The sequence below is a fragment of the Ceratotherium simum genome, chromosome 11 (genome assembly GCF_057802395.1).
Source record: "Ceratotherium simum simum isolate JZ-2026a chromosome 11, ASM5780239v1, whole genome shotgun sequence".
NCBI classification, from domain to species: Eukaryota; Metazoa; Chordata; class Mammalia; order Perissodactyla; family Rhinocerotidae; genus Ceratotherium; species Ceratotherium simum.
Window position 1 is genome coordinate 76,215,303 of NC_141910.1, and position 15,952 is coordinate 76,231,254.

Here is a 15,952-nt window from a genome sequence, read left to right on the forward strand (position 1 = left end):
AGTCACCTGGAGGGCGGGGGCCAGTGGAAGCGCGGCCCAGGGTCATCCAGGGGGCAGGGGGCAGTGGGATCGCGCCCGGAAGTCACCTGGAGGGCGGTGGGGGGGGGGGCAGTGGGTGGGTGCGGGGCCGGGAGTCCCCTGGGGGGGGGGGTGCAGTGGGGGCGCGCCGGGGCAAGGGGTTCACCCGGAGGGTGGGGGAGCAGTGGGGGCGTGCCTGGAAGTCACCTGGAGGGGGGACAGTGAGGGCTGGGCCGGGAGTCACCCCGGGGGACGGGGACAGTGGGGGCGGGGCCGGGAGTGACCTGGAGGGCGGGGGCGAGTGGGGGCGGGGCCGGGAGTCAACTGGACGGCAGGGGGACCAGTGGGGGACGGACTGAGGTCACGCGGCTCCGCGGAGTGAGCACCTGAGGGCGGGGCAGGGCGGCAGCCCGGGACCGGAGCACGTGGTGGGGGTGGGGGGCCTACACCGGTACTGGAGGGGCGGCGGCCGGGACGCGTCCAGAGAGTCCTAGGAGTGCGAGGGGCCCGCGGGGCCGGCTCAGGCCGCGCTCTCCTGGGGTTCAGGTGCACGGCCCCTCCGACACACCTGGGCCGCGCGGCCCCAACGTGAGGCCCGCCGTCAGGGGTGAGCCGGTCCGCACGGGGCAGGGGACCTCCCGGGACCCCGAGACCCAGGCCCGCCCCCCAGGGCCGCGAGGGAACCTCCGTGCACAACCGTCCGCTCTGCGGCGGCGCTGTGGGCCTGGGTCGTCCCGGTTCGGAAAGACGGGCAGCTTAGAAGCCGCCGCCCCGCGAGCTGCGTGGTCCTCGCCCCGCGAGTGTGCGTTCAGGCGGAGGCGGGCGTCGCCTGCGCCCTCACCTGTCGCAGGTGCGCCCTCGCGGGCCCCGCCCGCCCCGAGGCGGAGCCCAGCGGCGCGCCCTTCCTCTTCCCGGTGTGGTCCGAGCTCGAGGGCGCCGGCGGACCAGGCTCGGAACACGAGTGAGTACGGGTGTCGGTGACGCCGCCGCGCCTCACCTGGGGTCGCGCCAGCCCTCTCCTTCTCGAATTTGCTGGAGAGGGCGGGTCGTTGGCGCAGAGGGCGAGGGACCGGCGCCGTCCCGGGGTTCTGCTGTCGCGCGTCTGTGATCATTGTCGCCCAGCCCGTCCTCGAGCCGTCGGAGCTGAGACGACCCGCGTCCCTGGGCCCCCGCCCCGGCGGTTCGCTTCGGGTTCAGCCCCGGTCGTCTCAATTCACAGAAAAGCTCTGCCTGAGTTTTTTATTTAGCGACTGCAGTTAATCGTGTGATATTTGTAAAGATCTAACGTCCGAAAAGCCACGCGTCAGTGACTCTCTCTGGTCCCGGTGTGTCTCCATAAAGGAGCTTCCGCGGCTCTGCGGGCCGTGGGCTGTGCAGGCTGGCGGCCCACGGGCGGGGTCGCGCGGGCTCCCCGCTCCCCGGCCCTCCCTGCGATCGGCCGCAGCCCGGGTCCGCGGGGTCCAGCGGTCGCGGAGGGCAGCGCGCGCGCCTCCCCGGCGCTGGGAGCCCTGGACCCTGTGGGTCGCGTTCTCTGCTGGGTCTCCTTATTTAAAGAAGCGTGAAACTGCTCTGGATTGGCAGGTGGCCATAATGAAGTGAGGTTTACCCTGCTGTTACTGCCACTTCGTGTCCGCAAATGTTTCACTGTCGCCACTCTGCTGCGAAGGCGGAGTTGGAAAGAATGACACAGACACGGGACCCCTGCCCACAGGGAGTCGGAATCTGACGGGCCCAGAATGTCCCACCAGCAGGAGAGAAGGTTTTCATGTTTTCTTCTGCCTAGAACATGCATGTCCTGCGTTCTCGTTCTCGGGAGTGTTTTACTGCGGTGTGGGAGACGTCTGAGTTAATAATGAGTTAAGAGAATCTGCGCACATGCGCGTGAGAGAAACAGCAGGTCTGCGGGGTGCTGGTTCCCCTTCGTGCCGGGTGGCTGTGGGGTGTTTACAGTTACTATGCTGGAGGTTAAAATAATAAGAGTAAGTTATAACTTCCCTCCTGTTTATCATGTTTATGTTAAAGAGAATTGGTTATTTGGTTTACTAATGCTCTATTTAAACAAAATTTGTGTAAACTAAGTACTACCCCTCATCTTTTGCAAGATTTAAGAAAATAATTTAAAAGAAATCTTTGCTCATTAAGAGCGATTGGATGCTTTTATTACATTTAGGAAATTTTTATTCTCAGGAGATTTCTCACTATTTAGAAGTAAGGATGTGGTGTTCCAAAAAAAGAGGGAGTTGCTCCAGATCAGAGGGAACAGTTGCCGTCTCTGTTGCTGGACCGGCTGGTGGTCACAGAAACCCTTCCACACGTTGCCTTATCTGCAGATGCATCTGATAAGACATAATGCTGCGCAATTTAAGACCTGAGCACACTCAGTTTTTCATTTTCTCTGGGAAGAGTCCATTTTTTACACAAAATTATGAGACTAGGTGTGTGGTCCTGCTCTGAGCCAGGACCCTCGGGTTTGAGAAAAGGTACAGTGACTCTAAATCCAGGGTTTTCTTGTGCTGGAGGTTGGTTCTTCTCACTCCCTCCTCTCTGCCCACTTCAGCAGCCTGGGGTCAGGGGAACCCACGAGAAAAGAAGCACAGGCCACACCAGTGTTGGGGGTTCAAATGGGCAGTTTGGTGTAAAGTTTGGGTTAGGAAGGTTAATGATCTGACCTGGGACCATTCAGATTTCTAGAACTGACTGGCTTTGTCTCCTTAAGTCAAAGGAAGTAGTTAAACCATGGCCACAGAAAGATGAGAAGCCGTTCAAGAAACAATGGCCACAGTTATCAGGCGGTGGTGCTCAAGATGATCAGGTTCTAATAAAGTTCTGAGCTAAAGGCAATATTTCAACACCTTTTTAAAGATTGCACAGATATATAAAGTTTATTTTATATTCACTAAGATTTAATCAGTTTATTCTAAATATCTCCTTAGCAGCATTTTAGTTCCTTTGATTTTGGTTGGGATTTTATCAATTTAGTGGGCTAACCTCTATTTCATGTCAATTATAAACCTTAATAATTTGATTAATACCTAATTAATGGAAATTTGGAAAACCATTTCTAAACTTCTAAACTTTTCTCGTGGGTACCCCTCTCATAATCGAGAGTCCATTGAGGAAAATAATGGATGCTTGTTGATGGAAGGAAAGTTAGGACCCCTGAACTCTGGTGGTGAGGAGGTGGGCAACCCTTTGGGGGAGAGCAATGCTGGAAACCAGGCCGTCTCCACTCCCAGTGGGATTGCCCCTCCGTGACTCCAGTCCTCAGTTTATTGCCCATTGATCAATATGTAAATTATTTCCACGTCTTAAGTTCATTTCAAAGATTTCCCCAGTATTTTATAAACTCTTCTTAATTTTTTTTTAAATTGTCTTAGTATGGAAATTTTCAAATATTTTAATTACTTTTTAAAGAAAACTTTGCATCTAAGTTTCTTAGCTTGAGGTTTGGCAGCCATCCTCTTCTTAGGAGGAAACTCAAATATTTATAGAGAATTTGCTTTGCCTTGGAATTCAAGAGCCTTAAGATTTTTATGAATGTTCAGATGCTAACCAAGATTTAAAATTTAAGAGAGTTCTTTAATAATGACCTGTATCTTTATAACTTCAGCAATATAATGGTATCAACATTCTGATCAGACCATGCTTTCTCTCCATACCTTATAATATAGCAGAGGAAAAGTGGGTGAGCTGTGATTTGATGCTGAGGACAGGAATTGAAGATTGTATCTCAATTGTTATTATTATTTGTTGGCTCTGACAGAGAAATTCACTATCTATAACTATGACCAGGCAATATGATTTTATCATATATTCAATAGAATCTGTACTATGAAAACAAATTAGCCAGGCTCTTCTGTAGTTCAGCTGAATAGGAAGGTGTCCTCAGCATGACCAGCCTTGTCAACACCCAGTTCGCAGAGACGCAGGGCTGTGTCCAGACAGAGCTCTGGCTCAGTGCTTGGAGCTCTGTGGTCTGCAGGCAGCCTAGGCTGCATCTGAACCCCCAAGTCCCATAGCTGTCCTTCCCATGTTTACAGAAGGGGCTGTGACCTCCTCCAGGGCCGGATGTTTGCAACAGCAGGTCTCAGCTGTGGAATTTGCTTATTTTACTGGCTTAATTCTGCTTGGTTGATAGAGTTCAAAGTAGAAAGTCTTTTGGGGGGTAAGATTTATGTATTATTTACTATGCTTTATTTGCACGTGTCAGAAAATCTGATCTGGCTTTGGCAGAAAAGGATTTTCCTGGTCCATGAGACTGAACAGTCCAGAGCTCCTTGTAGCTTTAGCTACAAGGCCCGGTCCTGGCTCCAGCAAGGCCAGGCTCTCTCTGCATGGCTCTGCTCTCAGGCTCTCCCCTTGGGTGATAAAAATCTTGCAGCAAGTCCAAACAGAAGTGCCTGGGAGAGGCAGTGCTGGCAGCTCCCACACCAGCCCCTGGTCAGATACTGATTGTGGATCCACTTTGGTTACGAAGCTCCACTGTGGCACGAGGAGATTGGTTCTAATGTTGCAGATTTGGGTCACCTGCCCCTCTCCAGGTGCAGCATCGATGGAAGCAGACAAACTGCTGATTCTGAAATAAAAGACACAGATGTTCAGCAGCAAAAGGAACAAATTTCCACTGCAGTTTACTAATTCACTTCAGCAGGATGTACTGAGATATGGGAACGAGGCACGGCAGGGGCACAGAGACTGGTAAAAGTGCTGCTTCTGGCTGTAAGGACTGCATTCAGTGGTGAAAAAAGGAGAGTACAAAGCAAGGAGGAAGAAAAGACACAAACCTGAGTGCCCGAAATATGAGAATTTTATTATGAGCCCCCATTTTCCATCAACTTTGGGTCTCTCTGGAGGCAATCCTTTTTCGGAGAGGGGGGAGTCTGTGCCATCACTGCCCACTCAGATTTGCTTTTGGTCTTCAGTTGTCATTGACCATGAAGACGCTGCTAAGTGGATTGTAGCATTAAGGAGCTCCTGACAGTCCAGCTCTCTGATGGAGCAACAGCCAGGTTTCCTCCTGCAGGCGGGCCGCTGGGCTGAAGGCGACTTGTGGGGTGAGCCGTACTTGGCACTGGGATGCGTGAGGCTCTTGGAGCAGCCTCCTTGCTGGTCTTGTTGCACTCAGATCTCCATAGCTTGTTTTTCCTCCCTTTCCTGGGAAGGACCTGGCAAGGACCTGTTTGGGGCGCTGTCCCATCCCCTTGTGACTTGCTTCCCTCTGACCCACCTCTCTCTCGAGGTCTGGGAAACTCGATTACTCAGCACATTCTCTTCCAAATTCATCGGATTTTCTATGTAAATGATCCTTTTCGAGTCCTCACAGGGATTAGGCCTTTAATTCTCCAAAGCCACACAAATACTTCATTCATTTAGCAAATATTTATTAGGCACTTAGTATATGTCAGTATGACATGTGTTGGAGATATTATAGTTAATAAAATACAGCAGTCAATGTGCTTATCCCATGATACTTCCATTCTAGTGAGGGAGACTGCAAGGAAGATCAGACAGACAGACAGATAGATAGGATAGATAGATATGGACAGATAGATAGATCTGACTGAGTGGTTGGTTGACTGATTGATAGAGTAGTGATATAGGCTATGGTGCAGACTAAATATGGGAAAACTTTGAAGGATGTAAGCAATGGAGTAATATTAACTGTGATATTACTTAGATGGAGCACTTCTGTGGAGAAATACCCATAGGGGTTCAAGACTGAGAGCAGAGAAGCCAGCGAGTAGGCTGTTGAATAGACACCGTGAGGACTGATTATTCTTTGGCCCAGGCAGGTGGCAGGGGAGGAGGAGAGATGTAATCAGATTCTGAGTATATGTTGAAGGTTTATACTCCGATAAGCTGTGCTGATGGATTGGCACAGGGCGTGAGAGAAATACAGAGGTCGCAGTCGGCCCAGGTTTTGAGCGTGCGCTCCCAGGTGATGAACCTACCTGGAGAGGAAGCTTGGGGAACAGTTGGGGAGGAGGTGGGGCACCACAAGTTATGTTTAGATGTATTTAGTTTGAGAGGCTTACTTGATACTGATACCAAAGTCAAGTAGGTAATTGATAATGGTAAGTCTGAAATTTAGGGGAGGTTAAAGGATAGATAAGACTTGGAGAACTATCAGATATAAGTGGTGCTTAGAGACACAGACCTGAGGTTTGAGTGTAAGTAGAGAAGGATGGAGCCTTGGGGAAGACAAGAGGACGTGTCTGAGAAGGATCGTGGCTCTGCTTTTTCCCTCTCTTCTGGAGGCAGACCCAGTCCGTGGGAACAAGCTCGGCGGCAGCTGGGTCCTCCTGGGCCACCTAACCCAGACATGGGGGCAGGTTTGTTGACTGTCTTGTGTGGGCCCAAGTGGAGAAGCACCACTCAGTTGCCCGAGGAAGGGACAGCCCCTGAGCCGACAGGGGATGGGGGACAGCAGTGGAGGTAAGCCGGTAAGGCTTCAGTTACTCGAGGGCGGTGCAGAATGGTTTCACTTAAAATTGGTTTTAAATTTAAGAACTAGCCTTTGAAATTGGTCTTGAAGAGTGAGTCATATTTTAGGAGGTCAGAGGTTAGCAGTTTTTTCCTCAAAGGCCAAATAGTACATATCTTAAGCTTTGCAGGCCAAGAGGCAAAATTGAGGATATGTATAGACACTTATACAACAAGAGAGAAAACAGACTTCCACAAATTTTTTTATTGATGAAAACTGAAAGATAACAATAATTGAGAACTTTTTTTGTAATGCAAGTCTACTGATGAGAAGAATGCGATTCTCTTTGTGGGAGAACATTTTGCTGCTTGAGGTTCGAAGTCAATGACTTTATCATCGAAATAGATCACAAATGTGGAGCTGTTGGTGCAGGTCTGTGATGTGATTTTACCCACTTCATCTTTGAAAATGTGCTTTCACACAAAATATTATGCTTTAGATTTAATCTTTTCAACCATTAAAGATGTACCAACTGTTCCTGCCTCGCAGGCCTAGGAGAACAGGTCGGGTGGCTGGTGTGGCCCAGGCTGCAGTTTGCCAACCCCTAGATGTCCCTTATCAGTTCCCTGCCTCCAGCTCCAGTGTGCCCCTCCCATACGCTCTGGGACAAACAGTGGAATTCTCTAAAGAATTACTCCTTCCAAGTGGGCACCTGGGAAGCTTCCTCAGTAGAGGGTGCCTGAGGGACTTTGCAGGAGGGAACAGGCAGGGGTCAGCAATGTGGGGAGAGGACATCGGTGGAGTCCACCTGGCCACGGCCCAGGAAAGGGCTCTCTGCAATCTGGAAGGCTGGGCCACAGCCCCGTCCACTCAGACACCAGACCCCACAGCTCTGAGGACTCTTGTCTTGCCAGCACCCCAACTCTCACGGCGTGCCCACGCCGCCAGCTGCTGAGCGCCCGCACTCTGGGGGTGGCTCTGCTGGCCTAGCAACCCCTGACCAGGTCCAGCCTGGCGGGACGTGTCTCTCTGCTGCACATGGGCTGAACCACACGTCCTCCAAGGAGGCCTACATCTCTTCCAAGCCTGTCCTTCCCAGGACTCCCTCCAGCCTCGGTGCCGTGCAGAGGGCACGAGTGTCCTGGTGAACTTCCCCTCTTTGACCAGCTGCGTGCAGTCCACCCACTCTCGGGACCCAGACTGCTACACCTGCTCTCAGTGAGCGGGAGGTGTTGGAGCCAGAGGGGACAGCGTAACTAGGAGCACGGTGAGGAAAGCATGGGATAGGGTCCTGTCACGTTACATTGTTTTAAGGCGTGCATAATAGGAGTACTTGGTATAGCAAAGATACATCTTTTTAACAATTTTAATATTTATTGAAAAGGCGAAACCACTGCTTTGCTTTTTTTCAAAGCACTTGCAGACAGTGTGTTATGAATACTATGTAATCAGAGAGAGAAAAATATTAGCATATGGTGTAATCACATTAGATAAGTGTTTTTACCCATTTTCCACTATCCCTAACTGATTACAATGTATATAAAACAGGTCAAATCTAGTCCTAAGTTAGAAAATGAAAATACTTCTCTTCCTTCTTGCTTCTTCAGCAAATACCATGGAGAGATCAGAAATAATTTTTAAATATAATAATTAGGGTAATGTTAGCTGTAATAGAAGCCCCGAAATCTCGGTTACTTAACACTGAAAGTTACTTCTCCCTGTGTGATGGTTCAGTGTGGGTGTTCCCGGTGGGGAGCAGCATGCCCGCATGCTGATTCAGGGATTGGCCCCCATTCCTCTCGAGGCTGTGCCTTCAGATACCTCATCAGCCAGCCAGCAACAGGGGGAGATGGTGGAGGGGACACCACTTCTCAGCTGTCTTGGCATAGAGATGACACAGACCCTGTCTCTGGGCAGCTACCTTGAGGGGACAGCACTGCACTGTGACACGGGAGGATCACACATGGGGACAGCACTGCACTGACACAGGAGGATCACACATGGGGACAGCACTGCACTGTGACACAGGATCACATATGGGGACAGCACTGCACTGTGACACGGGAGGATCACATATGGGGACAGCACTGCACTGTGACATGGGAGACATGGGGACAGCACTGCACTGTGACATGGGAGGATCCCATACGGGGACAGCACTGCACTGTGACATGGGAGACACGTACGGGGACAGCACTGCACAGTGACACGGAGGATCCCATATGGGGACAGCACTGCACTGTGACACGGGAGGATCACATATGGGGACGGCACTGCGCTGTGACATGGGAGACACGGGGACAGCACTGCACTGTGACATGGGAGGATCCCATACGGGGACAGCACTGCACTGTGACATGGGAGGATCACACACGGAGACAGCACTGCACTGTGACACAGAGGATCACACACGGGGACAGCACTGCACTGTGACACAGAGGATCACATACGGGGACAGCACTGCACTGTGACGTGGGAGACACGTACGGGGACAGCACTGCACTGTGACACGGGACACACACATATGGGGACAGCACTCTACTGTGACACGGGAGGATCACATATGGCGGGCCATATCTGTCCCTGCCACACAGCCAGTAAGGCAAACCTCCTGCATGAAACTTCATCTTCCTACCAAAATCAGGTTATATTACGTCGTCTTAGATACCAACACAAATTAAGCAAACTAATACCTTATCTAGCCATACTGCAAATTTCAATCATGTGTGTGCTTTATAAATAGACAACATCATGTGAGTCGGTTTTCTTGCTGTGTTCCGGTTTGCCGTGCTGACTCACACCAGCTCAGGACCACCTCTCCGTTTCAGCATCAAGATGGAATGGAAGGGCCGGCCCCGTGGCTTAGCAGTTAAGTGCGCGCGCTCCACTACTGGCGGCCCGGGTTCGGATCCCAGGCGCGCACTGACGCACCACTTCTCCAGCCATGCTGAGGCCACATCCCACATACAGCAACTAGAAGGATGTGCAGCTATGACATACAACTATCTACTAGGGCTTTGGGGAAAAAAAGGAGGAGGATTGGCAATAGATGTTAGCTCAAAGCTGGTCTTCCTCAGCAAAAAGAGGAGGATTAGCATGGATGTTAGTTCAGGGCTGATTTTCCTCACCAAAAAAAAAAAAAAAAGAATAAATTCCTTAAAAAAAAAAACAACAATATTTTATAATTCACCTCTTTGGTTAAATTTATTCCTAGGTATTTTATTCTTTTTGCGATTGTAAGTGGGATTGTATTCTTAATTTCTCTTTGTTATTTCATTGTGAGTGTATAGAAGTGCAACTGATTTTTGTTTGTTGATTTTGTACCCTGCAACTTTACTGTATTCATTTATTATTTCTAACAGTTTTTTGGTGGATTCTTTAGGGTTTTCTATATATAAAATCATGTCTTCTGCAAATAGCGACAGTTTTACTTCTTCCTTTCCAATTTGGATCTCTTTTATTTCTTTTTCTTGCCTGATTGCTCTGGCTAGGACTTCCAATACTATGTTGAATAAGAGTGGGGAGAGTGGGCATCCTTGTCTGGTTCCTGTTCTTAGAGGGGATAGCTTTCAGTTTTTCTCCATTGAGAATGATATTTGCTGTGGGTTTGTCATATATGGCCTTTATTATGTTGAGGTACTCATCCTTCTATACCCATTTTATTCAGAGTTTTTATCATAAATGGATGCTGTATCTTGTCGAATGCTTTCTTGACATCTATTGAGATGATCACGTGATTTTTAGTCTTCATTTTGTTAATATGGTGTATCATGTTGAGTGATTTGCGGATGTTGAACCATCCCTGCATCCCTGGAATAAATCCCACTTGATCATGATGTATAATCTTTTTAATGTATTGTTATATTCAATTTGCTAGTATTTTGTTGAGGATTTTTGCATCTATGTTCATCAGTGATATTGGCCTGCAATTTTCTTTTTTTGCATTGTCCTTATCTGGTTTTGGTATCAGGATGATGTTGGCCTCATAGAATGAGTTAGGAAGCATCCCTTCCTCTTCAGTTTTTTGGAAGAGTTTGAGAAGGATAGATATTAAATCTTCTTTGAATGTTTGGTAGAATTCACCAGGGAAGCTGTCTGGTCCTGGACTTTTGTTTTTTGGAAGTTTTTGATTACTGTTTCAATCTCTTGTGATTGCTCTATTCAGATTCTCTGTTTCTTCTTGATTCAGTTTTGGGAGGTTGTATGTTTCTAGGAATTTATCCGTTTCTTCTAAATCATCCAGTTTGTTGGCATTTAGATTTTTGTAGTATTCTCTTATAATAATTTGTATTTCTGTGGTGTCCATTGTAATTTCTTTCATTTCTGATTTTATTTATTTGAGCCTTCTCTCTTTTTTTTTTGGTGAGTCTAGCTAAAGGTTTATCAATTTTGTTTAATTTTTAAAGAACCAGCTCTTAGTTTCATTGATTTTTTTCTTTCTTTCTTTTTTTTTTTTTAGCAATACAGGCCTACTTCAAGAAATAAGAAAAATCTCAAATAAGCAATCTACCCAAAGGAACTAGAAAAAGAATAACAAAGCCCAAAATCAGTAGAAGGAAGGAAATAATAAAAATCAGAGCAGAAATAAATGAAATAGAGACTGAAGAGATGTCTTGAGACTCCTTCCCCATCTCACAATTATGTGCTTCCGAGCGTCTTCTGTGTTCTGCTCTGTGCTTTGTATTCGCTGCTTGGAAGGAACAGACCCAAGAGTCTGAGGCTTTCAGTGTCTCAGTGCTGTTGTCAAAGTGGGGTCGTTTGATTTTAAACAAGTACGTGATTGAGAAGATGAGGCATAAGTTTGTTTTAGTTCCTAAATATTTGAATTCCAGAATTATCAATGTTATAAAAATGCGTACAATAACAATTAAGTATTTAGTGTACAGACTCTCACCAAATCTCTGTCCTTGGAACTTTGTTTGTGTTTGTGTGCATGCGTGTGTGTAAAACATAAGTATACAATTTTTACTTTTTCATAACTCTTCCTGCAAGGCATGTTGTTGGCCCTGAGAGTTCTGATTTGAAATGAAGGACAACTTATGAAGTAATTATCCATGATATACATTTTTACAGCTAGAGTCAGAGTTCCCACTAATACATTAAATATTTAATTCTACAATATTCAATATGTGTGAACAATCTTTGTTATATAATATTTCAGACATACAAGAGACTAATGAGAATAAGATAATTTACGTCCATGACCTACTACACAGCCTAAGTACAAATTTCAAGTAAGCCTCCTATATAAGCCTTCTCCAGGGCCACCCCACCCCCTAAATCAAGTGTCATTATACTTTTATTATGTATTTATATATTTATTTTTGTGCATGCGTTAAAACATTTACGTGAATGTATGATACTCTATATATCTTCATGCAACTTGTTTTTTCTCTCAATATTATTCATATTTCCCATGTTGACACACATATATATAGTTTATTTGAAGTTCTGTGTGGAATACAATTTTAATGCTACACCAAACTATTTATCCATCTTCCTCTTGAGGAAAATTTGTTTCCTTTTTTGAATGTATTTATTTTTGTTTGTTATTGCTATGGTTTTGCTATTAAAAACGTTGCCTCAATGAATAATTTTATACATGTTGTGTTATTTTCCTAGGCTGCTGTAACAAATTACCACAAACTGGTTGGATTACAACAATAGAAATTTATTCTCCCACAGTGTGGAGGCCAGAAGTCAGAAGCCAAGGTGTCAGTGGGGCCACCCCTCCCCACCCTCCCGGGCACCCTTCCTTGTCTCTCTCAGCTCCTGGGGGCCCCAGGTGCTCCTTGACTCCAATCTCTGCCTCTGTGGCCACCTTGCCTTCCCCTCTCTATGTCTTCTCTCTTCTCTTCTGTCTCTTACACGGACGCTCGTCATTGGATCAGGACCCACCTGGGGTAGTCAAGGATGATCTCATCTTGTGATTCTTAATTATATCTGCAGAGACCCGTTTTCCAAATAGGGTCCTGTTCACAGGGTCCAGGTGGACATGAATTTGGGGGCCATCATTCAGCCCACCAGAGAGTGTCTCTGTGGGCATGCCTAGGAGTAAAATGGGCAGGTCATAGGAAATGCACTTCTCTCCCATCCTCAGTACAGCCCTCGGAAGTAGCTGTCCTGCTTTACGTCCCCACCTACAGGGTACGAGCTTCTCTTTGTGCCACAACCCTGCACACACTCATTGGCAGACTTTTTAATTTTTGTCGATCTAAAGGATAAGAAACAGTAACTCGTTGTGGACTTACTTTGCACATCCCTAATTCCTGGTGAATTTGATCAACTTTTCATATATTTATCAGCCATGGAGTTTTCCTCTTCTATGAAGTAAGTAATTGAACACTTTGCCCAGTTTTCTATTGTGCTATTTGTGTTTTTATTGATTTTTAAAAGATCTTGATGGGGCCAGGCCAGTGGCATAGCAGTTAAGTTTGCGTGCTCCACTTTGGCGGCCCGGAGTTCATCAGTTTGGATCCTGGGCATAGACCTACACGTTGCTCATCAAGCCATGCTGTGGCAGCACCCCACATACAAAATAGAGGAAAGATTGGCACAGATGTTAGCTCAGGGCCAATCTTCCTCACCAAAAAAAAGAAAAGAAAAGAAAAGAAAAAGATCTTTATATATTCTGGATCCTAAATCTCTGTCATATGTATATGACAAATATCTTCCAATCTGTGGCTTATATTTTTATTTTTTAAATGTATGTTGATGCAACTTTTTAAACTTTAATGTAGTTGAACATATCTATAGTTTTCCTTTGTTGCTATGCTTTGTTTATGGCATTCTCCATACCCCAAATCATATTCTCTATTATTTTTATTATAAAAGTACTGAATTTTGCTTTTAATATTTAGGACTTCAATCACATTAAATTTTATGATGTGATATTGTAATCTAATGTTATTTTGTTTTCCTTTGAATGACCAGTTGTCCTAGGATAATTTATTAATCTACCATGTCATCTCTGTCATATATTTTTAAATCTATGAGTATATATATGTGAATATTCTTTTTGTCATGAAGGTGGCATTTTTAATTAAGTGCTATGGATTATTCAGTAAGTTGTGTTGTATATTTAAAAAATATTAGCATCTTATTTCACATCCTGTACCAATATAAGTTTGAGGTGAGTCAAGTATTTAATGTAAAATGAAAGCTCTGAAAGGAAATATAGGATAATAGCTGTATAGTTTCTTTAAATTAAGGCCTTTAGTGATGATAATAGATAGAAAGGTGGTGATGGTAGAACGCCCAGAGAGATGTTGTTATATAAATGAAAATTAGTGCTGAAGACTATAAATGAAATTTAGAAACAAGCTGAGATGCAGAGTGTGACATGATTAAAATTATGGACACAAGGAGGTTGGCACCAGAAAAATAGGCAAAGAACATGAACAGAAATTATGCAAAACAGGAGACGTAAACAAACAAAATAAAAATTTACTAGTATTCAGATAAATTCAAATAAAAATTTGTCACCCTCTACCAGCCTCCCCAGTAGCAGTGGAAATGGTTTATAGTAATACTCAGTGGTTCTAAACTTGGATAGTATTTTTAGATGGCAACTTGATAATGTAATAAAAACCTTAAAAAATTTGAATTTTTTTGATTCAATTCCAACTCTTAAGATTCTATCCCAAGATAATTACCATCCAACAGTGGTATCTATAAAAGCTAAAAATGGAAATAACACGTGTGTTCAGCCATAGGAATCAATTGAGGCACACAGTAACATACAGACAGTAGTACTGATGGATATTAGTATAGAGATGCCTTTTTTCTTCAATATTTGCCTATCTGTACTTTTCCCCTTATTTTTACAATGCACTTATGCCATAATTTCTGATCATTTGAAAATATAGAAATTTTTTTGCCATACTTGGGCCTTTTGCACTATGAATTTGAGAAGCAATTCTCCCATAATTTCTGGTTCTTTTATGGGTTGAGTTTTTGCGTTTTAAACTGTCAATGAATCTGAAGTTTATCCTTATGTGACATGAAGCTGTGGATGATTCTTTATAGTCTTTTCCCCCCCAAAAGACCACTATTTGTTGTGTGATACAGCTTTTCCACATTGATTTGAGGTGTTATCCTTATTATACATTCAATTCTTTGGGTCAATTTCTGAATTTTCTATTTTGTAAAGTTGACGTTTCCATCTGTATTTGCATCTAGTGTAAATTACTGAGGTTTTGTAATACCTTACAGCTTCTGGCTCAGCTTGCCCCCCACTCTTCTTTGCTTATTTTTTCCCAGCTTTTCTTGCTTGTTTATTTCTCCATATAAACCTAAGATCTACTTTGTTCAGTTAAAGGACACTTGTAAGACTTAAAAGAGAAGATGGACTTGAATTTATTAAGAAAAAAAGTAGAAAAACCATCATAAGAAAATTCAAGACAGATGGCAGAGGAAATCAATATTTGCAACTAATATTCTCAAAAAAAGGTTAATTCCCTTAATATGTAAATCAATAAGAAACAGAGAATTACCCTCCACAAATGGACGAGAAATATGAAGAATACTTGACAGAAATGGAAAGATATTTAACATTACTCATCATAAAAGAACAAATTAGAAGCACGCTGAGAGCTTCATGACCAAGAATCTAGTCCTGGAATGGCCATTTGCTGTAAACAATCAGAAACTGGGCAGAATATACGGAGCATCTGTTTCCACATGTTGGACAATAGACGAGTGGGTCTGAGGTCCCAGAGAGGAGGGAAGGTGAGCTGATCTCTGTGATTGCTCCTTTTCCTGCCCGGAGGCACCTTTCACACCGCAGCACAGGGAGGGAGCACTGGAGCATGTGTTCTTGCTGAATGGAAGAGACAGATTGAGTTGAAACTTTGAGGCGTCCGGAATTCACAGAGCAGATTACCAGAGGAGAGGGAGTTAAAGAGAGAAAGAGCTCAAGAAATCTGCAAAGGGACCCCTCAAGGCCTTGGCTGAATACTAAGCATTGTGTGTGTGGGGGGTGAAACTTGCAAGGCAGGGCCAAGAACAACTACCAGGAAGCCGTGAGGCCAGCAGTTCCCGCAGTTCACACAGGGTTGGGAGATGGCAGTTCCAACCAGCCAAAGTGGAAGGAAGCAGTCAACCTGAGGACTTTCAGGAGAGAGCCCAAGGAGTTGCTCCTTAACTGCAGGGCTAACATCATCCTAAAGACTACGCTACACACACCCAAGCAAAACATGAAAGCAGATCTTGAAAAGATGCAGCTGGTCTGCAGGTGACTCACCGCCTCTCACACAGCATCAACACTGTGAAAAGGAGACAGCAAAATCTAGACACTCAGCGTGGCAGTATTCACTCAACTGGCAGCCATCAAATTCTACCAGACATGGGTAGAAGGAGGAAGATATAACCCATAACTAGGAGAAATATGAGTCAAAAACAGACCCAGAAAGGATAGAGATGGTGTAATTATCAGACAAAGATATGAAAGCACCTTTTAAAATATGTTCAAGGATTTAAAGAACAACATAAACATAATGAGGACAGAAA

The 15,952-nt window shown here is 45.2% G+C and overlaps 1 protein-coding gene across 1 annotated transcript in view; it reads left to right on the forward strand.

The window, feature by feature from the left end:
• The window catches only part of SH3YL1 (SH3 and SYLF domain containing 1), a 49,100-nt gene that overhangs the window by 284 nt on the left and 32,864 nt on the right, over positions 1–15,952 (forward strand). Inside the window, exons 2-3 of the mRNA XM_087436405.1 lie at positions 420–979; positions 12,065–12,154. Coding sequence (XP_087292531.1) covers positions 420–979; positions 12,065–12,154 — 650 coding nt within the window. The remainder of the gene's footprint in view (positions 1–419; positions 980–12,064; positions 12,155–15,952) is intronic.